General features: G+C 43.0%; 1 protein-coding gene and 1 pseudogene across 1 annotated transcript in view; one reads left to right on the forward strand and one right to left on the reverse strand.

The window, feature by feature from the left end:
* Nucleotides 1-3,791: 3,791 nt before the first annotated feature.
* LOC119088611 lies at nt 3,792-13,146 on the reverse strand (annotated as a pseudogene).
* Nucleotides 13,147-13,940: 794 nt separating this feature from the next.
* The window catches only part of Fras1 (Fraser extracellular matrix complex subunit 1), a 337,326-nt gene continuing 327,399 nt past the window's right edge, over nt 13,941-23,867 (forward strand). Inside the window, exon 1 of the mRNA XM_037208856.1 lies at nt 13,941-13,948. Coding sequence (XP_037064751.1) covers nt 13,941-13,948 — 8 coding nt within the window. The remainder of the gene's footprint in view (nt 13,949-23,867) is intronic.

Consider the following 23,867-nt stretch of genomic DNA (forward strand, 5'->3'; position numbering starts at 1 on the left):
TCGCCTTTGGACAGGCAGCCAGCCCTCTCTTTTGCCGTGTGTATCACGCAGGTGTAGGGAGGAGAATAAATAGGCCCAGGAGATTAGAGGCCCAGAACGAGGAGTCACTCTCAAGCAGATGCCAGGCGAGTCGTGTCCTGTACAACAGCCAAGAGATTGGAATTTTGGGCTGATCCAGACGGTGACTTGTGGGAGCTGTTTGCAAGATACCTGGGTGAGGAAGGTAATGGCGCTGGCGGCAGGAATGCCATTGAAGTAACATTCCACAGGGTCTGTCGGTCCTGTGGAGAGATGCCAGCAACAGATAGACGGAGAGGCAGAGAGCAGAGGAGGTGTCAGGCCTGCGGTAATGGGAGAAGTCAAATTAGGAGTCTTAGACTCACTTTGTGCGTTTGTAGACTACCCATTCATTTTTTTTTCTTTTTTAATGTTGCTGAGGATCAAACCCAGAATATACTAGGCAGAACTCCCTGTCACAGAGCTGTATTTCAGTTCTGTGTACTCTTACACCGCCCCAATGCCGCTTAATGTTCTTAAAAGCACAGAGCTCATATGTTTTGGAGCAGATTGGATTGGATGCCCTGGAAGACTGTGTGAAGGCCCAGGATTTCATTTCACTCTAAAGAGAGAAAGAAGTTAAGCAGGTCACGTGATAAATCACAATAACCACAGCCGGCCTTCAGACCTTCAGCTCTCTGGTTTTTATTTTCATTTTTTTATTTATCTTAATGACTTGGCCAACTTTGCGGGTACATTTTCATTATTTGATCTGGGAGATTTGGAAGTGTGCAGGTGGGAGAGTAAGGCACTCATTACATGCTGATGCAAGCATTTATTAGTTTTTTTTACATGTCATTTTATTAGTGGAATATTCCTATAAACCCTTTCTCAGAAATAATCATTAGCTCCATGTCAAGCTACTGCTGTGGTTCTTCATACAGGAGGGCTATATGAACTTCACACAGGAGGTCTACATGTCCTTCACCCAGGAGGTCTACATGTCCTTCACCCAGGAGGTCTACATGTCCCTCACACAGGAGGTCTACATGTCCTTCACACAGGAGGTCTACATGTCCTTCACACAGGAGGTCTGCATGGCCTTCACACAGGAGGGATACATGGCCATTCCTACATTGCCTTGGGGAAGCTGTTTGGTAGGTGAAGGAACTTGACGATGGATGTTCTCTCCGCTCAGCCTGGGCTCGAGGCTTCAGGAACAGCTTCCTTCTGTGTCTCTCAGAGTTTTTAGTTTCTCTTGGTCCTAGCTCTTTGTGGTGGGCAATGACTAGTGAGTGAGTGAGTGTTTTTTGTTTTTGATTTTTTTTTTTATCCCCTGCTACCCGTTTGCTCACGTTTAGTTTCCCAATGCTTACCCCTCCTTCTCGCCAATGGTATAACACTGTGCCTTCTAAGAACTGAGTCTGTAATCTGTCTCCTGTCAGGTCACTCCTTTCATGGTTGATAACTCCAAACTCTAAAAGTGTTTCTGAGATATGCTTCCAGTGCTCTGGAGTAATGTATAGATTCGGATTGTAACACTTTTAACATCCTGGATGGGATAGTTGGTATCTGATCTGCATTATCTCACTCAATGTTTTATCCTGATGCCATCTTGGCATGTACAGCTGGCCTCATGTTCATGCTCCAGTTCAACCTCCTAAGTGTGGGGTTGCAGGGGTGTGTTACCACTCTCAGCTCCCTCATATAATTTTCTGGGGTGGGGGCGGCAGATACTGGAGATTGAACTCAGAACATTATACGTGTTAAGGCCACACTGCACCACTGATATACACTTCTGTTAGTCTTAATTTCATTTTTTACTGACTTTAAAATTAACTGTGTGTGTGTGTGTGTGTGTGTGTGTGTGTACATTCATGAGCATGTATGGCACATGCCAGAGTGCACATGTGATGGTCACAGGACAGCCTTTTGAGAGTTGGGGTGGGTCCCTTCCTGTCACCTTGTTTTGAGGCAGTCTCTGTTGTTAAAGTTGTTGCACTTTGGACTGTAGGTTAGCTGGCCAAGGAGCTTCTGGCTGATTTTTCCTGTCTCTGCCTCCAGTTTCCATAAGAGTGCTAGGGTTCCAGATGGGTGCCACTGCATCCGGGTTTTTACTCGGGTCTTGAGGATCGAATACAACCATCGGGTTTGCACGGCACATCCCTTTACCTGTTGAGCCTTCCCCCTGGCCCTTTATTTATTTAAAACAATCCTATGTGGTAAGTGTTTTCTTTTTGTAAATGTGGAACCTGAGATTTAAAAGTTAATCATTTAATGGCTGTCCTTTAGCTAAGCCATGTGGATGAGGTTCAGAGGATAGGGGAATGCTCCTTTCCAGTCTCAGCGACCTCAAAGGGCAGCTGAGTGTTAGTAGGGGTTTGTGGTGTGCAGTCATTCTAGCACTGGAGAGGAGACTGGCCTGACCTTACTGGAGACACACAGTAGCAAGCCATATGATTAAAAAAGAAGGAGCCAAAAGTCAACACCCCCCTTTTGCCTTTTTAAATATAAATCATGACTGTCCCTTGCTGACGCCTGCTAAAAGTGACGGTTATCTCCTAAGTTCTTTCTGTGATAGTCAGTTTTTGTCTTTTATTCTTGCCTCTTTCTTTTCCCTGTTATATTCTCTTTTAGGTTTACTCTTTTCTGGCTCATGTGTTCTCTCCCTTTCAAAATGTTCCAGTGTATCTCCCAGGGAGGAGTTTCAGGTGCGTGTTTGAATTATTTATCGCACTGGCCTGCTTTTGGCAGTGGCTTCCCCATGAGGGTGCCATCCACAATTATTAACAAGTTACTAACTGATCTGAGGAGAAAGCTTAGCACCATTTTGGATCTTTCTTTCAAAATGCAAGGTATTTATGTAAAATGTAAGATACCCATCAGGATATACCTGTTTCAGGACCCCAGATCACCTGAAATAATTTTTGTCATGAGCCATAGAAAAACTGTTTGTTTGCTTATAATTTTTGGTATGCTGGAGGAGGGAGAGGCAGCTCAGTGGATAGAGCACCTGCTAGACAAACACTGGGACCTGAGTTTGGATCCCCACCACCCTTGAAAATCCAGGAACGGTGGCATGCACCTGCAATCTTAGCATTGGCCTGGTGGAGAGGGGAGATAGGCGCATCCCGGGAGCTCACTGGTCAGCCATTATAGCCAAATTAGTGAGCTTCTGATTCAGTAAGAGATTCTACCTCAGAAAGTAAAGAGGAACTCAATAGAGGAAGACACACATACCATTCTGTGGCTTCCATGACTCCCACACACTGCATGATGGACACACACATCCTGTGTGTGTACACATGTACGCATGTGCGTGTATTCATTTTAGCCAGACCATATCTCAAGAGCAGCATTGTCATATGTAGTTGAGAGGTCTTACATGGTATAACTCCACTGTGCCATTTACCATTCTATACAACTGTATGGGGAAGTCTGTATACCCCGAGTTGAAGATGCATAGGCGATTCTCAGTTGCAGTAGCAAATAATTATCAGATACTGAACTGATGTTATTGAGAGAAGTACAGTCTTGTATTTCTTCCTAGCCTGGGGGACTTCTGATCTCATACTTGTAGCTGATCGATACCCAGCCTTGTTTTATGTATTTTGCTTAATGACATCTTATTTACTATACTTTGCTATTCATTCTCACTGAATTCATGACCGATGGCCCTACAGCTCATCCCTGAATGAAGTACGTCTAACACACACACTTTCTCTAGAAGACGCACACCGCCTCTTGTACTTGGGAGCATTACACAGCTCTTCACTGCTGTGCATGGGGCCACTTCAAAGTGTGAAATCATCATTATCCTCCTCCTCCTCCTCCTCATCATCATCCTCATTATCAACAGCAACAACTACAAAAAAAGAGAAGGTGACATTCCAAAGGCTGCACAATGGACACTTACACACAGCATGAGGCTAAACCAAGAAAGCAGAGTGTCCCTGGTTTGACCTCCGTCTGGCAACATTCGAGAATTTGGGGGACTCAGTTTTCCCTGCTCTGCACACACACACCAGTGCCACAAAAAGTGTTGTGAGACTTGATTTTAGGCTTCAAGTATGTTTTAGTTTATAGGTAAATCCATAAATATGGAATCCACACGTAATGAGGATTGGCTGTGCTTTTTAAAGATGAGAGTTGGGGGTGCCCGAAGGAGGTGTGGGCCGAGATTCATCTTAGGGGAATATGGTTGTAGTGCTCCAGATCCGGAAGTCCCTTTCTGCAGGCACGGCTCCTCTCATCTCTCCAGCCCTGCTGAGGAAGAGGCTCAGAGGGATGACATGCCTTGGTGAAGGCCACAGGGAGCTATGACAGTCGGCTTTTGAGCTGGGAAGCGTTTTGACACTGTACTGCCCTGCCATCTCTGTGTGTCCCTGGGAGAGTTGACACAGGACCAGCTGGAGCTGTTACAGTGAATTCACTGGCTCCCCTTGGCAGGATTTTCCACCCCGTCTGCCCAACTCCGCAACCAGGAAGTTTGCTTTTGTCAGACAGGAAGCCTTTGGTCTTCTATGGTGCTGGGATCAAATGCAAGGCCTGGGGCATGCTAGCAAAGGAAACTGCTTTTTGCTCTTCTATTGGATGCTGGCTCCAGGCTAGGTGCTGGGATATAGGGTGACAGATCCCCCAAGGAACAGTCATAGAGGACCGGGTGCCGAGACACACAGTCCCCGAGCCTCTAGAAGAGACTTCTGAGCCCGAACAGAAAAGAGGTCTCCCAAGAAGTTAGACTGCCTGCCACCTTGCAGGAGCTTCTTACGTTAACCACTTAGATAGGATTTTATGAACCCCAACGGGGCTCGACCATACTTAAGTGGCTTTTGTCATCTTTTGATGAAAACATATGAGACTTATGAAAGTCTAATGCCATCTTTACATGGCCAAAAGAAAATGTCCAGTGGCTCTTTATAGGCCCTGCTGTTTACAGGGGGATACGTTGAATCCATTCTTACTAATCAAATGTTAGGTGAAATAGCTTCTTTAATTTCATATCTGTCTCTGTGTTTGTTTGTATAATATAAACAGATGCATAAGTATGTGTTTCTTTTAAACATGAAGAAGAGCTATTTGATTGTGGAGCTTTTCTGTTGGAGAATATGGATTTCTTGTTTATTGTTGATTGCTAATCCTGTTTCTCTTCCAGAGAGGTGTGTTTCCACTTGATTGTTCATCTCCAAGTAGTGGAAACACCCTTAGAAATGGAGGTGACTATAATGGGGAACTGCAGACAGTGTCTGAGGAAGTGGGACTGTGCTCCAGGGAAAGTTGCTTCATGATTGGCATATGCCATCTTGACATTGATGGATGTCTATACTCACTTTGTGCATGAGATTAACATGAGCATCTAGCTTTAGAGTGTGTGTGTGTGATGTGGATAGTGGTTACTAGTGGGTTCTTTGTGGTTAGTGTGAGTGGGTACTAACCCTGCCTCACTGTCACTGTGGACACACTCGAGGCTTCCCATTCTTCTGACCTCTGATCAGTACAGCAGGTCATATAAAATGGGCCTCAGTTGGTGGGTTAGAGAGTTAATATAAGCAATAGAATCCAGTGCCCAGTGGCAGTTCTTGTATAGGCAGAAGGTCTGATGAGTGTTTATATTGCTGGTAGCCAGTGGCCGGGAGGTTCTGGATGTCATTGGTGATGCATGTGCTTGGAGTACACTGGTGTTCTTTGAGGCAGGAGCTTCTAGGCTTGGTCTGGCCAACCAATACCACACCTCCCTCTACAGATGGTGTCAAGCATTCTGTCAATGTTACCTCCAGGTTCACTGATGTTCCCTAACCCTACATAGTCACATCCTGAGCAGCAATAGTGGTTATCACATTCAGTGAGTGCCACTCTAGTTGGAATTTTTATTTCACCCACATGTAGAGCCGTTAAGGTCCAGGGCCAAGAATCGTGAGCTGTGTCTAGAGGGCTCCATGCCAGTATCTGGTGAGGATGTGGTCAGAGGATCAGGGGAAACTAACCCAGGGTCAACAATATTACAGATAAGCCATCTGTAATATTTCATCCAGGATGTATACAGAGGATATGCCCAGTGGGTGAAGCAATGCCTTTGAACCAAATAGTCTTATAGTCTGCTTTCATAATCAGGATTGATTTGTTTCAGCCTGGATAAAAAGATCACAGCTGTTATGTAATAATTCCCTGTGGCCTGCCACCCTGGTTTCCTGGATGAATGACTTAATCTCTCTGAGCCTCAACTGCTCTTCCCATAAAGGGAGAATATTTTTGGTCTGTATTTCCTAGGGCCATTCTGAGGATTAAATGAGATGGTTATAAGAAAATGAAATGCATATGTGAGGATGTATAGTCACAATGCAGTACCTACCTCGTATCACAGTAAGCATTGGCTATTATTTAAGTTCCCGTTGTACTGTGGTTGTAATAAAATTTCTGGCTTTCTTCAACCTTAAGTAAGCACCAAACACCGAGGCTCTCTCTACCTCCTGGTTCCTGTGATTTAGAAGCGTGCACACACGTGTGCTTTTGGGCTTGTGCATCACGTGTTTACACTAGACTGATTCTGTTTTCGAAGGCCTGCAGAATGTCCCGACTTAGGAAAGCTGTACAGTGTTCTTTGGAGGTAAGTGCCCATCTCCATTCTAAACCAATACACTGCCTTCGGTAGACTGTCACAGTGATGTCAGAAGGCAACAGGCCGGCCTTGGTCCCTCAGGCCGGGCATGTGATGCTGTAATGAGCAAATGCAGGGACTTGGGGAAGAACTTGGGTCACAGCCAAAAACGAAATCACTGTTGCTTGAACAGGAAAATCTGATGGTGTATGTGATTGGATCAATTTCTAAAGGTTTTCTTCTGTTTATATTCGGACTTCCTCTCCCACAGTTATGGTTTTTAAGAGGTGTATTTAGGTGTACAAAAGCAATTACTAGGAGACTGTGATGACATTCATTTGATCTTGCCCTTCAGCTCCTGCCCCCACTTGTTTACCCTCCTCTCTGACAACACGCTTTTAGATTCTGAAATACCAAAGGATGTTCCCCAGTTGGGCGCTGTGTTCGTGGGGAAGACTCCAGGGTGTGGAATGTTGAGGGTGTACTGAGCACCGAGTGCTTCATTAGCATAACTGAAACAATTCTGTCTGATTTAGAAGGGTTTGCGAACATTATTAGCATTTGTATAACAAAATACGTAAAGAGGAGGTTGAATTACGTTAACCTATATCTTCTTCCTTGAATTTTCTTAGTTTCCCTAGTTGAGAGCAGTTATTTAAAGCACATGGGGCATTGGCTGAGATTTGTTATTGAGAGACATTAGATGGACTGTGTGTGTGTGTGTGTACATAAATATACATATATCTATATGTATATATTGTATTGTATATCAACTGTATTTATACACACAGACACACACACAGACACAGACACACAGACACACACACAGACACACACACACACACACACACATATACACACACACACACACACACACACACACACACACACACACACACGGTTTTGGTTTTTCATACAAGATCTCTCTATGTAGCCCTAACTGTCCTGGAACTTGCTTTGTAGATCAGGCTGGCCTTGAACCCATGGAGATCCATCTACCTCTGCCTCCCAAGTGCTGGAATTAAAAGCAGGCGCCATCACATATGGCTTGTGTATGAGTGCCAGCCCCTTTGATTCATTAACTTGGTGATTTTTTTTTTAATTTTAACAAAACCTCAACAGAGTTGAACTGTTTGTATAACCCATTTCCAGTTTCATTTTTTACCCTTTTTTCCCCAGAAAATACAAACTAATACTAGAGAATGATTTAAATCCCAATGTATCGGTACTATCTATTAATTCATAGCCAGTTTATTTAATCTCTATCCTACCCATTCCTTCTTACCTTATATTAAAGTATTTTTAAGTAAATGCTAGTAATGTATTACACGTTACCAATAGCTATTTTAATATACACACATTGATGGCAATTTTAAAAATCTAACTAAGATGGTGTTCTCATAACAATTCCTTAGTAACTTTAGATCTTTCATTATGCTAAATTTTCTAATTGTGGTTTTATTTTTCTTCGTCTTTAAGGATCTGTTACAGGCCCAGCTATTCTGATTGCTTGCTGTATTCCATGTTCCTTATCTCTTTAAGGAAAGTTCTATTTTCATTTAACTATGTGTTTCACATGCCCTCTGTGAGAACTGGGCTAGTTTCCCAACCTTTTCAGTAACTCGGGCAGATGCAGCCCTACTTCCCTACTTTGTGAATTTGTGATGTCGAGCTAGACTGTCTTTAAGGTCATTGATAGTTGTCAAATTTGGGGGAGAGATGGGTAGGGGGGAAACATTCTGACCTTTTTCTGTGAGAAAGGAAATGTGTTTGTTGTTTTTTTAGAGTGGACAAAAATTAGAGTTGAAGATTAAACACTGGGTGATGGGCTGGGAGGTCCCTCTAGAGATGTTTTTAGAAGATATTCTACTCTCAGAGAAGTTGGAACTTGGCTTTTAACCTGTTGATCACATATGCTCTTCCTGTTACCTTTGTGAAGTGAGTGTGGTCCTGTGATGAGATGAGGGGAATCATGGGGGGAAAACAAAAACATTTTTATTTCAGATTTCACTTAGAAAACAATGGAGGAGTTCTTTTTGACACAACTGGATTGCTATTTTAGATCAACTCTTTCATTCAAAGCAACCAGAGAGGCTGTAGAGATGGTACAGAGGTGGTTAAGGATGCTTGCTGCTCTTACAGAGGACCTGAGCTCAGTTCCCAGCACTCACTGGGTGGCGAGCTACCTGCCCCCCCAGCTCCAGGGGATCCAGTGCCCAACCCTCTGCTGGTCTCCAAGAGCACCCATACACATGAGGCCAAGATGGAAGAGAGAAAAGCCAAACACACATTTTTTTTTTTCCCTTTGAAGGGCGACTTAAAAATTACATTGATGTGCAGAAAACTTGGCTGTGTACATTTGATCCAGTTTATGGTGAGTTCTTTGGCTTTGGCTTTTTCCAACTTGGCAAACCACAGATTTTGGACCCAGGACGTTACCTCTCAAGTGGCAGGCAGATCTCATCATAGCTGTCACGGTACTTGGACCTGATCACTTCCCACAGCTTACCCAGAGAGCCTTTGCCTTCCACATTAACCTGCTTGATGGTACATGTCTTCCTGCAGACCAGACGCTCAGTCTGGCCTTCTTGATGATGTGGTCAGAACCTCCATCTTGCCACACAGGGCAAGCAGGAAAGCCATCAGCTCGATAGAGTCTATATTATGTGTCATCGGCACAAGCTGAGCCTTCTTGTCCTCTACCAGGGTGGTGACCAAAATGACCCTGGCTTGAAGGACTGGTGGTCTCTCGGTGTGGACGGCCCCTTTGCCAGCAGCTTTTCTTCCCACCATGGGTCAGCAGCCTTGGCTTCTCCTGCTCTGTCTCTTACCTGTACTCATGGGCATGCCTAAGCAGCTGGTTTGTGGCTTGATGGTCCATGGCCTCGGTGAACTAGTTAAGGGAAGGAGGTACTTTGGGCTTATTATTGAGGATCGTCCTTTGCTACAGCAGCAGGCTAGAGCTGGACCATTTGACCACAAGTCTCTGTATGGCTGGATGTCCTGTCCAGGGCCAAAGTTCTTAAAGTATTTCTCAAGCAGAGGATTTACTGCTTTTCTGGCCCCCTGCTTCTTTACAGCAGCAGGGCCTGGGCCTCTTTCCTCCTCTTGTCCTGTTTTCCTTTATATCTTGATCAGCCCTGGGAGAGAGAGAGAGCACAGTACATATCTTTAATACAGCAGAGGTCAGTGGAAAGGAACCTGGAAAGAAGACAAGTAAAATGCCCCGTATTTCGATTTGGGAACCGGCAGGGGTGTCCTTTGAGATATAAGAGTGAGCAGATAAAGGATTAGTCTCTCAAAAACTGAGCTAAACCCCAGCCTGGCCAATCTAGAGTAGTGGTTCTCAACATGTGGGGTGTGACCCCTGGGGGTTACATTTCAGCTATCACACATAGCAGAAATTTACCTTACAATTCATAACAGCAGCAAAATTACAGTTATGAAGCAGCAAAGAAATAATTTACGGTTGGAGTCATCCATAACAAGAGGAGGAACTGTACTAAAAGGCTGCAGCATTAGGAAGGTTGAGAACCACAGGTCTAGAGGGATGAAGACTGTCCACTGGAAGCAGAGTTACTCCTCTCTGGGAGAAGATGGCACCATGCAGGATGCTGTGGGGGTGAAATAACTCTTAAATAGCTTCTTAAAATTTCCTGTCTTCAACAAAAATAGCCAGGCAACGTGAGGAGACAGTGTATGTATGTGAAAGTCAATATGGGAAAGATGGTAGAAGAGGAGACAGTGTATGTATGTGAAAGTCAATATGGGAAAGGTGATAGAAGACCCACCAGGGTTACAGATAACAGAACCAGTCATCAACTGTACTCCTAAAATCATTCAAATTAGCATATTTTTATTAGTATATTTATTTTATACTTTTTCCATTGCTGTAACAAAATATCTTTAGTTCTCTGAAATTTCATGATGAGATATATATATATATATATATATATATATATATATATATATACCGTGGTGTATTTTTATCCACCATGCAAAGTACATTAGAGCCTTTCAGTTATACCCTGCGATCTGGAAAATATATTGCAATTGTGATCTCTTCCTTCCCTCCGTCTTCTTCGGTCCACCCTTCAGGGTTAGAATCCACCTTGTCTTCTTTTTTTTTCCCCTCCTCTTCCTTCTCATGTGGCACTGTTGATTCCTTTGAATCAAAATTAGAACAAGGCATGCTTTTTAATGGCTTAAACAGTTTAAAGTCTTGTAAAAATGCTGACCTCAATTTTAGAGAGAGAAAGAAAGGCCTTAGGAATTGATAAAATCGTTTTGCATGGACAGTGAATGAGCAGTTATGGAGTAGAGCTTGAGTGTGAATTATTTTGTCAATACATGAAATCAAAAGGACCTCAGGGGACAGTGCAGTGGCTCAGTGGATAAAGGCACTTAGATGCGAGTCTGATGACCTGAGTCCATCCCTGGAACTTACAGTGAAGGAGAGTAAGAAACAACTCCCCAAAGTTGTCTCCTGACGTACACACAGACACACAGACACATTCACACCATGGCATGTGCGCACCTGTGCTTGGACACAGAACAGTGATACAAGTTATAGAAATTGCCTTCAGTGTCATGGAGACTTGGTTTTGATTCTCGCTTTGTTGTTACTGGTTTTTAAGGGGAAGTCTTACGTCCTCTGCAAGTCTCAGTTTCTCTAACTCTAAAATGGACCCAATGGGGCTGGAGAGATGGCTCAGCTGTTAAAAGGCTAGGCTCACAACCAAAATATAAAATGGACCCAACGATATCAATTATCAGATGCTAATTTAAATATGAGAGCATATGTCAAAGGCCTTTATCCTTGAAGCTGGCCTAGATGAAGAGACCATCTAATGACAGGTGGAAACTGTTAGGAGAGATGGGATGTCAACAGACTCTTGAAGTCTTTCTCTGGCTCTGCCTTTTCCCAGCTGTGTGATGTTTAAGATCGTTCTCTTCAGGTTTGGCTTTGTTTAAGTTTAAAACTGAGATACCATCTCTCTCTTGGGTACTCACTGTAAGGACTGCGCACTAACAGGATGCTGTGAACAGCTCCTCCCTCGCTAAGTATTTGGCTAAGTGTACTAAAGATGGAGAAATACCGCAGTGTATCAGCAACTGGACCTTTCGTTCTCTGCACCCTGTGGTACTTTCTTGGGCTGGGCTTTTCTTGACAGCTTATATCTAATTGCCTACAGCGATAATTTCCATGTGTTCCTGTAGTGACATCTGAAGGTGACTTTGGAAGGATTAAGGATTGAAACAGCTGCCTTGTCTAGAACACCACATAAAGAAAAGGTAGTTGCTTCATTTCAAATCCCAAGACTTCCTCTCCTGCCAGACAGGATTGTGGTGCCCAACGTCTAGCTACAGGATACCATGTAGAAATTCAGTTATTGGGGATTTTTGGTTTATTTCTTTATAACAGTATAGAAATTACTTCTTTTTTTACATTGGTGAGCAATATGGTAATGGAGACTCACATACTTTTGGAACTGAAAAGTAGCTTAGGGACTATGTGATTAAATTCTTTAATTTTATTGATGAAGAAATTAAGCTAGAGAAAGGCTGGTATTTGTCCAAGACACAGCTGTGAACTAGTGAAGCCAAACAAAATAGCTGTGTCTCTTAAATTTCAGTTCAAATACTACTTACTATATCTATCTATATCTATCTATCTATATCTATCTATCTATCTATCTATCTATCTATCTATCTATCTATCTATCTATCTATCTATCATCTATAAACCAGTGACAAACCAGAGTAGAACAGGTATAATCCAAAGGGCTTTCTAAACAAGTTATTTGAATTATGCAAGAAAATTAAAAAAAAATCATCAGTGAATTGGGATTTGGTAAGCATTTTTGAGTTTCTAAATTAACACCCTAATTTTCATATGCTACAGGGCTATTAATTATGTATTTCTTTTCAATTATTTAACTCAAAATGTATCTACTGCACCATTTTCTCTCGTTTTGAGAATTTTGGTGATCACAACTGTTAGTTTGTGGAGCATGGTCACAAATATTCAATAACGTGTCCAGGTTATTGACTTCTTTTGGCAGGTGCCTTCTTCAGTAGGACCCACCCACTTCCCAGAATTTGTTACAAATCATAGTGACTATGAATGAATCCATAGGATTTTGTAAAGTCCTGTGAAATTCAAGGAAGCCACACACCAGTAAAATCCAGGAGACATTCCTCTGATTGACAGCAGAATGCCCAGCTCCCTATACCTTTTTTTTTTTTTTTTTTTTTTTTTAATTTTGAAATAATGGGTTTGAGAAACAGTTTTCTTTTGGAAACTCACAGTCCAGAAATGCAATTCATGCTCTTTGGCAGTGGGGTATTTTCCAATATTGCTTCTTTCCTTATGTGCTGAATCGAGGCCCAGATGTGGAAATCTATGGCTTTCTTTGTACACTAGTGTGCTGCACAGGCTCGGGAACAGCATGATGCTGGAAGTGGCAGAATCGGGGCAGTGCCCGCAGAGCAGACGGTCGGCCCCACAGCGAGAGCTCGGCTTCCACTAATTGGCCCAAGGGCACCGGCATCCTCAGCTGCAGCTGTGCGGTGGGGGGTTGAAACTTTGGGGTTGTGCTTACCCCTTCTCCATCTGAAGCTGCTTCTGAGGTGTTTGCATTTCTCTGTCTTCCATAACCCCATGTGCTGCTGCCAGAAATCCAGCTGTGAAGAAAGGATAGACAGTGTCTTCTATACCTGTTCTTCTCCCTCTTTATAGGAAAGCCTACCCAGGTTTCCCTCTAGATTTGTCTACCTATATCTGTACATTTTGCTCCTTCAATAGGAGCATGATATAGATACAGCTGTGTGTGCTTTGACTATACATCTAATTTTTTTTTTTTTTTTTTTTTTTTTTTTTGGTTTTTCGAGACAGGGTTTCTCTGTGTAGCTTTGCGCCTTTCCTGGAACTCACTTGGTAGCCCAGGCTGGCCTCGAACTCACAGAGATCCACCTGCCTCTGCCTCCCGAGTGCTGGGATTAAAGGCGTGTGCCACCACCGCCCGGCCTAATTTCTTTTTTATCATGACATACAGCTAACTCATTTTCCACAAATGTTTAGGTGTTCCTTCTTAGAGACGGGTGTCTCATTTTTATTCGGTTTCCATACAAATTTTCCTCTCGGGGTAGGGAGCATCCTTCCTAAAAGGCATCTCTCACTGAAGTACATGTTGCCTGGAGGGCTGCTTTTTCTAACCTGGGGAGGAATATAGCTGACTGTCACTACCTACGCCTCCCTGTGTCCCCTTGGCATATGAGAGGTGGTATGTGTTTGTGTGTTCGCCAAAGTCGGAGCTACAGTGGTGGCACCAGGAAGCAGCGAAGCATGGACAAGTGAGTGGGCGGTCGGGTGCTGTCGGTGGCAAATCCTTAGATTGGACATAATGAAGCAGAAAATCAAGATACTTCACTGTCAGAATTTTCAAGGTCAGTGCTGCTGCTCCCTTCCTTTTCAAGTCAGGTTAGCGCAGGACCTCATTTGAGCAGCTTTGTGTGCTTTCCTGGACAGGAGGAAGGTCCCAGAGCTTATAAAACCCATCTCAGGAAGAGTGCACAGATTCCCAGAGGAAATTGAAATGTCAGGTTTAGCCTGCTTTCAAGCAAGCGGGCTAAACTCCAGACACGGTAAGTAGTTTCCAAACTTCTTATAGAAGAGGGGCTTATTTTCCAAAAGAACTGCCTTTACCATCTCAGGTACATAGAAGGGAGAAAGTGGTGTGGACACACAGTTTTCGGTGGTGGTAGGGATCTGGCTGGTTTTTTCAACAGTTCTAGTGGATTGGCATCCTCTCAGAATACAGGCTGAGAGACGGTTGACTAGATAGTATTTATTTTCAATTGAGTGTTATGCCTTTTATTTGTAGAGAGAATTTAGATGCTATGAAGAGTCTCTGTTTTATACATAATTTCAAACAGGAAATGCCTTCCTTCTGGGCCTTTTTTTTTAATGGGCCTGCTTTTGCTTTGTTAAGTTGAAGGGTCTTTCTGTTGATTGAAGATAAGGTGTATCATTTCAGTTAACTTTTAGCTACTAAAGGAAAAGTTAAAAGTATTTGAACTGGAGAAACTAGCTTGTAAGGGCAGCCAGCATTTCTAGAAATTCCAAAGCCTGTGAGATTGATTGCTTTTAGTGTTTGCTACAGCCAAATGATTAACTAGAACCCTACAATGAGGCCTCTGAGAAGTGATTTATGCTATGAGTGCAGGAAGGATGTTTGCATATAACCATCAGTTTTTTTTTTTTTTTTTTTTTTTTTTTTTTTTTTTTTTTTTTGAGGCCCTTTAAACCTTGTTTATCTTGGGGATAGTTACTACTTCCATCATTTTTCTTTCCTTTTGTGTTTTATTGTCTTCTGCCAGAGGCCCAAGCCAGCCTCTTAATATTTACAGAGTTTGGTGGATCAAGGCTTTCTCGGGGGTCCTACTGAGTCTAGGGGGGAGCAGTGTGCTTCAGGTCTTCTGAAGTTTTTTTGCTACCACCAGTGAGGGAGTAGATTTTATTATTAATCAGTTTCTCAAACTAAGGAAACACAATTCTCACAAACATATATATCATACATATTTGGGATTTATATATCATAATTATTTGGGATTTCAAAATGAAATGTATGCTGATCAAAGTTAGGAACAGCTTTTGTGGAGTTTTGTTTCTAACATCTTTTCTCATATTTTTATTATGGATGGAAATCTCAAGTTCTCCCACATTGAAATAGGATGTTTTATTTTTTTAAAAAAAATTTCTTAATGAGGGTCAGGCATGGTGGTGGCACAAACCTTTAATCTCAGCACATAGGAGGCAGAGGTAGGTAGTTCTCTGTGAGGTCAAGGTCAGCTTGGGCTACATAGTGAGACCCTGTCTCAAAAATAAAAACAAAGCAACAAAACAAAAGTCATAGAACCAACCAAACCAAACAAAAACAGCAAATGCTTAGTGAGCACCCACTGTGTACCACGAGGGATGCAGGTCACTGAGACATAGAAGTGAATAGAGAGAACCTAGTACTCACCTTCAGGGAAGCCCCAGCCTCAACTTTCTAAAATTTTTTATTTTATTTTATTTATTTATTTTTTTAGACAGGGTTTCTCTGTGTAACCTTGGTTGTCCTGGAACTCACTCTGTAGACCAGGGTGGCCTCAAACTCACACAGATCCACCTGCTTCTGCCTCTCGAATACTAGGATTAAAGGCGTGCGCCACCACTGCCCAGCCCTCATTTTTAAGTAGCTACCTCTAAAAAAAATCTGCTGAGAAGTCCTCTGCCCCACTCTTCCCAAATGACGTTGTTGGAGGGAGCCAGTAAGTTGCAGCACGTGAAATTTGTCGTGTTGGCGGAACTCTTATTTTCTGCGCCTTTAGAGCAGAGCTAATGGATGATGAAGAGCACAGCCCCATCCTGAGTACAGTGACAAAGGTTCCTAAAACATGCTGTCACTCACAGGTAGGTGAAGGAAGAAGAAGACAATGTCTTTAAAAACATATACTACTTTAGATGTAATGCACACCTAAAAAGAGGCAATATTCTTTGGTAATTCTCTCTTAACACACACCAAGACATCCAAGCCCCACCTGTGTGGCGATGCTGTTCTTGCTGTCCAGAGTGGTGAATTTCTATACCTTCTCTTTTCGTCTCTTCCCGTTACCCAGCAGGAGTACAAAGACTGAGCAGCTCACCTGCACCTTCGAGGATTCCTACCTGTTATTGGGACTATGTGTTGACATTTAAGGATAGTGAATACCTTCTTTCATTTGGGCAATAAGTACTTTCATCTGTGGATGGACGAATGGAATCATGCTTGGTCAATACTGCTCTGAAAAGGACCAATTCTAAGTATCAGCTCAGATGCTCAGCCCATCTGTTCTGTCTCACCACCATATAATTTGTGGTATCATTATGCAGTGTTTTGGAAATGATGCCTTTTCTGGTGAATCCATGTATGTTTGGAGAACTATCTCTTGCATGGCTTTTTGCAAGATGAGGTGTGTCTGAAGGCAGTTTCTTCCTGCTCCCAGGAAGACTAAGTTGTATATGGGAGATTTGGTAGTTTAAAGCAACAGAAAACACAGAATCAGGTGGAGTTTCTTGCCTTTGTACCTTTGTGAAGGGTTCTGGGTTGCTTAGCCCAGATTCCCAGGTAGAATAAATAACTCACAGAGATCTGACAGCCTCTGCCTCCTGAGTGCTGGAATTAAAGGTGTGCGCCACCACAGCCCGACCTTCACCTGACAGACAGTTTTAAATAGCATCCATGTTTTAATTGAGAAATGATTGTTTTTTCAAGTTATGTCCTGTATTTTGTCCCTGATGGAAGCAAGCATTTTGAGTTTAAGAAATACCCCTGCCAAGTGTGTGGCACACATCTTGAATCTCAGGGCAGGTAGAGGCAGGCAGATCTTTTTAAGTTTGAGGCCGGCCTGGCCTACATAGAGAGTTCCAGGGCAGCCATGCATGCTACATAGTGAGACCCCGGTCTCTCTAAACCAAACCGCCTCCGCCACCGCCGCTGCCACCGCCGCTGCCACCACCACCACCAAAACCGGAAAAGCAAAACACCCTTCTTTTGCATATTTTGTCTTTTTTTTTTAAAGTAATAACATTTTCCAAATAGGCCCAAAGCCAATAACTCTCAGAGAATGCCTTGATTCTGTTTTGCTGCGTCTGTGGGTTCATTATGCAGTCATTTATGAAGGTCTCCCTGTGTGTAGCAGGACAGTGGGAATCAATGCATGCTCTGCTTCTTGGCTTGGAATCAAACCTGGTTCTTGGTGGTTATGTTGCTGGTATGATATAAGTGTAAATGGATGAACATTTCTCCGGGAAATTGGTCTCATCCCCTGCAGTGAGCTCCATCTCCCCTGCAGGTCTGCTTACTTCTGCTTAAACACAGGCTGGTGCTCTCCACTGCCTTCAGTGATCTGCCATAAGCTTGGACTCCCACTATTGCCTGCCCACTGTGGCTGTAGCTTAAAGCACCACGCTTCCCATTAGTGCCGTGTTTCCTTTGACATCCCCTCCCAGGCTCCTCTGCGCTGGGTCTCCATACCCAAAGACTGGTTCTACTAGATGATGTTTGTTTTTTTGTTCTGTCTTAATAGCTTAGAACCATCTGATACTATTCTGGCCTCCACCTGCACGCTGTGATCTGGAATGTTCAGTGACACTGTCCTGCTGTGAGCCCTGTGCAGACATGGCCCATGTCTGCATGTATCTCTTGGACTCTGCCGTCTAGAATGGGGACAAAATTTAGTTAGGGTTGTGTACACTTTTGTAGAACTCACTGAATTATGTTCACCCTCTAAAACTTGCCAAGTATCAGCTTGCTAGCAAATCGGGCTGTAACGCCTTGTGTCTAATCCCACAAATTCTTGCTTGATAGATTCAGCAATGTTTGTTAGAACATTTTGAGAAATGGAAAATAGATGGCTCTTTTCTCTTATGTGTAACACAACTACACACACACACACACACACACACACACCATTTAGCGCTTGAAGAGTGTTAAAGACTGTCTGCATATTTCATAAGTTGTCCTCCCTCTCATCTGATATGAGGAGGTGTTATTAATTTCTAAAATAACAGTAGGGGAAGCAGAACAATTGTCGAGATTCTCCCACACTGAGTTCTTCCCAGTGTCCTTTGCCTTTCTGTTATCTTGAGTAGAGGCCACTGGAACCAGCTTGCATTGTGACATCAGTTTTAGCACTTACCCAGTGACATTTCACCAAAGTTTATGGGCCTTGTGTTATTTTGAGACCTCTCTTGCCCAACTTCATCAAATGCTTTACTTTAGAAATCTCTGACAGTTCTTCAGATTATTTTGTTGAGTAAAAAAAAAAATTAGTCTATAAAATTTTGATAGTTGATCTTATTCCTTGTGATTTTTCTTCTTCTTAGCTACTTGTAATTTATGGGTTATTTTTTCTTATTTCTATTTCATAAGTCTAAGAGATTATATAAATACACATACAGCTAATACATGACATGGCCTTCCTTCTCAGAATGGCTCCACTCACTGTGGGCTGGTGTTTTGTGGAAACACATAGTATGTTACCTAGGCTCTCTTTCACTTTGTCATCCTCTTACAATGGGTGGTGTACTCATCAGAAATGATGGTAGGAACTGGAGTCATGTCTTAGAGGTTAGGAGCACTGTCTACTCCTCCGGCATGCCTGGGTTGGAGTCCCAGCACCCACACTCCAAACTGTGTGTGACTCAGATTCTAGGGGACCCAATGCCCTCTTCTTGCCTTTGGGCACCTGGTACACAGACATACATATAGGCAAAAAATAAGGACAAATGAATCTTGAAAATGAAAGAAGTGATTGTATTATGTCTGTGCAAACAAATGGAGACTGTGGATTCATGTAACTTGCTTTAGATAATTTTGGTCTTGATCTAAACACTCATACCTTTTCTTTTTTTAAAGCACAAGATTTTATAAAGAAGGGGAAAGTAAAATTATATGGAGCTCTCCAGTACTCCTCACTCAGCTGTAGACAGAACCAACATCTGCCTATCTGGATGCCCTTTCCTCAGTATGGTGCTTGCCTGGTACCTTTTAAGTCCCAAAGAAATTTGCCCGACATTGGGAAGACGAGAAAGTATTAAAAGTTTTAGCTCAATTTAATTGCATTTATGTAATTATTCTCATAAATACTTGAAATAATTCTTCTTGGTATTATTTAAAAAACACATACAAAACTAGGAAGATCCATTTTTAATCCCTGTAAAGAGAAACAAAAATAAGCAAACTGGAAATCTTAGCAGGTTAGTAATTAAAAGCCAACAAGGCCAAGTTGCCTGAGAGTCGGTGTGCACAGTCCAGGGTCCTGAGAGTGTGCATTGTATTTGGAGATGTCACCTGAGAGTTGGTGTGCACAGTCCAGGGTCCCGAGAGTGTGCAGCTGTGCACAGTCCAGGGTTCCGAGAGTGGGTATTCTATTTGGAGTTGTCACCTGAGAGTCAGTGTGCACAGTCCAGGGTCCTGAGAGTGTGCATTCTATTTGGAGATGAAATGCCCTTGAACTTTTAGCAGCAGTTGTTTGGCTTGGCCCCAGGTCTTCTCCCCTCTGTGGTCTGATGTGTTTCCTTTACCATTTTCCTGGTCCATGAGGAAGAGAGGGCATGAGGTAGAACATGACCGTGATGGACACTTGTAATAAGTGTTAGGTCTGTTCATGTTAGATCTGTTCAGTACATCACTTCTCTACTGTCTTCATCAAATATTAAACATTGATATTGTTGCATTAAGCTATAAGGTCTTTGAGACTATGATGTGGCCATCTTTCTATCCCTAGTGTGGTAGTTTGAAAGAAATGGCCCCCATAGGGAGTGGCACTGTTAGGAGGTGTGGCCTTGTTGGAGGAAGTGTGTCACTGTGGGGAGTGGGTTTTGAAGTCTCCTATGTTCAAGCTACACCTAGTGTTCCTTCTGTTTCCTGCAGATCAAGATGTAGAACTCTCAGCTCCTTCTTCAGCACCATGTCTGCCTGCCTGCCACCATGCCCCACTGTGAAGATAATGGACTAAACTATTCTCAAACTCTAAGCCACCCCCCATCCCCAATTCAATTTTTTAAGAATTGCTGTGGACATGGTGTCTCTTCACAGCAATAGAAACCCTAACTAAAACACCTAACACTCAGAATAGATCCTGGTTTCTGGTAGGTTCTCAGTGGCTAAAGCAGAGTCTGTACAAGGTAGGGTGCCTTTGGTTAAGAACCCACAGGTGGACTGCTTAATTTAAAAGTGGACAAACACAATCTAAAAAAAAAAACAACATGTTTGGTATGTGTTTGATACAAGAGAAATACTGTTGCTGGGCATGGTGGCACACGCCTTTAATCCCAGCACTTGGGAGGCAGAGGCAGGTGGATCTTTGTGAGTTTGAGGCCAGCCTGGTTAACATAGTAAGTTTCAGAGCAGCCAGGACTACACTGAGAGACCTTGTCTCAAAAACCAAAAAAAAAAAAAAAAAAAAAAACCAAAACAAACAAACAAACAAAAAAACTGTTATCATCTTAGAAACAAACTGAAGAAGAAAGTTAAATTGACCTAATTCACTCCAAGTCCATTTGCAAAGAATGCAGTAAACAGGACCATTTGTAATGAAAAGCAAGTAAGCAAAGAAAATCTAAGGCTGGGTGAGATCATAGCTAGAAAGCCAAGTTATTTCTCACAATGATTATTTCTGGTATGACCTTCTCTTCAGCTAACTGATGAGACAGTCGCTTGCTTCCTCTAGTACAGAGACACACAGCCTTCCAGGGCGTATTTATAACCTCCTGTGAAGAGCAAGCGGTGAGGAAGAAAGCTGAATTATGCATTTTCCTCCCCGTGCCTCCGTGTGGCCAGGATGAAGTGTTATTCCGCTTGGATCATGGCATCTCTTACATCTGAGCAAACATACCTGGCTTAAGTGCCCTGCCCTGTCGGAAGTCAGTTTGGTGGCTTCTTGTGTAGGGTGAAACCTGTGGCCTCTTGCAGAGTTGGTCAGTGGGCCATCAAAGGGGTCTCTGTTAGCCTATTCTCCATCAGGGAGATGCACTTCTTTTCCAAAGCTGCGATCTAGGGGAGTTGCCAAGCAGCTAGAGTTAAAAAAAAAAAAAAAACCAAAAGACAAAACAAACCACAAAAACCCAAATACACAAAACCCCAGCAAACAACATAATTCTTTCATGTGGCCACCTCTCCCTTTGTGCTCTTTATGTCCGCTGCTGGCTGACCTGTTCTGAACAGAGTCCTTGAGTGAGTTCCTGTGCCTTGGGCTGTTTCTTAGCTCTTGGAGCCTTAATCAAAGCTTGATTGCAAGTAGCAGGCCACTCATAGCACTCAAAGGGTGGATGCACACCATGGAATGGAGAAACTCTAGAAATGTAAGCTTTGTGCATGCAAAGCATTCGCAAAGGTTCTGTGCCCCTAGCAGAAAAGAACACCATGAAGTCCTCCTGCTTCAGAGTGTCGTCTGGCTCTTTGACAGGATCTGTAGTGGTGGTTGAAAACTCTTAACGTATTTTCTTCAGACCTTCGGCTGGACTAATATGAGCAGCCAGTTAGTAGAACTTGGTGTCCTCATGCTTGGCTCTGTGTCTGAGTGAGCACAATTTCCCCTGGCCAGCACTAACGATGGTGCCTACCTAGACAATGAAGGTCATTTTTCTTTTGTATTGCTGTGAGGGTGTGAATTTGACTTGTGTGTTAGAGTCCCCAAAGAAGCAACTGTTGTTTTGTTTTCTTCTTTATTACCGAAATGAGATACTGTCCCCAGGTACCTTTGGCAGTCTACAAAATGACCTTTGCCTCACGGAGGCCTTTGAGATGATTGAATTGAGTTGACTGATTCTAAATGTTACACCATTAGTGAAAAGTGTCCAAGAATCACTTTGGGGACCTGGAAGAAATACGGTTTAATCTCAGTTGTTTGCCCATCATACGGTTGCTGTGGCGACTTTCCCTGGTATTGGTTCTAGTGGAAAAAAGCCATTCCCGGGGGTCCGCAATGTGATGTCCATCTCTTTCCTACTGCATTTCCCCTCTGCTGCTGCTGCCCAAGGCTGAGGGGCTCCCATCCCTGACCTTTGAGTCCCAGCAGCTTGTCGCCTCCTGACCGTGGCACCTCCTCTTTCTACTCCCCATCAGCTGTATGCTGAGGAAGTAGTCAGTGAGTTAAATTTCTGTGACTCTGTCAGAATCCACAGGTAAAATGTATTTTTTTCCACTTTGAAATCACAGCACATTATAATTTTAGGTTTGTGTCATAAATAAACTCAAGGCAGATGGCACTTGTGTTCTTTTAATTTTATGTCCTTGCCGCCAAAGTAAGTTTGGTTTATGTTATTGGCACATGAGTGGTCTCCTTTCCCAGAGTAAGTTCATCATTGGAACCTCATGTCTAATTTGACTATGCCACGATCGCTTTATCTGATTAGACAGCGGAGGTCCGGTTGATAACAGCATTCAAATTATGGTGACTGCTCTGGCCATGGGGAGGAAGAGCTGTCCCGAAGAGTGCTTGGAGTCATTTGATGTTAACTGGAAGGGTTTAACTGTAGCCCTAGTGAGGCGGCAGCTGAGGCTCTAACACTGAGAACAGTCCTTCTCAGTCATACGTCAACATAGCAGTCATGTGACACCACACACAAGACTAGTGTGTTGGGGCAAAGCAGACTGAGACGTGGGCCTTCCCAGTTGCTCCATCCTTACACTTCCTGAAGAAAGTACAAAATGGCCCGTCAGGTCCTTCAGCAGAAAGCTGTCAAATCCCAAGAACAAAGCCCTTCCTCTGAGGCTACATCTGAGGGGAGAATGATGTACACACTGATGGTGGGTGGGTAGAGGAGATAGAGATCGGGCATACCCAGGGAAAGCCTTTAGACAGGCGTGGGTGGGGCTGGAGTTCTGTGGAGGAGGCTGTGGGCAGCTCCTCTGCATTGCACATTGTTCAGGACTTGAGGATAATGTAAGATAGGCATCTTGGCTGCCAGCTTCTCTACTGGACCGCTTTTGCATAGTCACAGGAGGTGGTAGACAAAAGGGAAATTCTTGCTTGGGCTAGAACTTTTCATCGTGACTCTGTTCTGGACTGTGTGGGTCACAACTGGTAAGTCTGTAGCAGTGAATAACATTCTGAAAGTTGGGTGTCATATACCCTTAAAAATAACTTGGAACTAGTTTCATAATTATTCGTAGGGCATTACTGCTCCCATTCATAATCATTGAGCATGTTTTTCTCTCATGGGAGAGAAAGAGTCTATATTGTGAATCATTTTTACTTTACCTTATCTATCCCATAGCTCAGAATAGGTACCTGTCAGTATTAATCAGTGTGGCAATTACCACTTATTAATTGTGCTTGTGATTTGTGATTTTATAGTTTTTAATTTACCCCAAACTAAATTTTTAATAAGAAAGAAAGCAAGTGTAAGCAAAGAAAGCCTATGTTATATCTCCATCTGTATTGACTATAACAGTGAACTGTAGTTGGAGATTTTCCTGTCCTGACCACCTGCTCCCTGTCCCGGTAGCTACTTCCAAATTACTACACAGAGACTTAATATTTTTTATAAATGTTTGGTTGATAGCTCAGGCTTGTTACTAGCTCTTACATTTAACCCATATTTCTTATTTACCCTCTGTCATGTGGTTCATGACTTGTTACCTCATTTTTTACATGTCTTATTTTTTTGGCAGCTCACAGGTGTCTTTCTGACTCTGCCCTTCTTGATCCAGTATCCTCAGTTTGATTGTCCTGCCTAACT

The sequence above is a fragment of the Peromyscus leucopus genome, chromosome 10, assembly GCF_004664715.2.
Source record: "Peromyscus leucopus breed LL Stock chromosome 10, UCI_PerLeu_2.1, whole genome shotgun sequence".
Lineage (NCBI taxonomy): Eukaryota > Metazoa > Chordata > Mammalia > Rodentia > Cricetidae > Peromyscus > Peromyscus leucopus.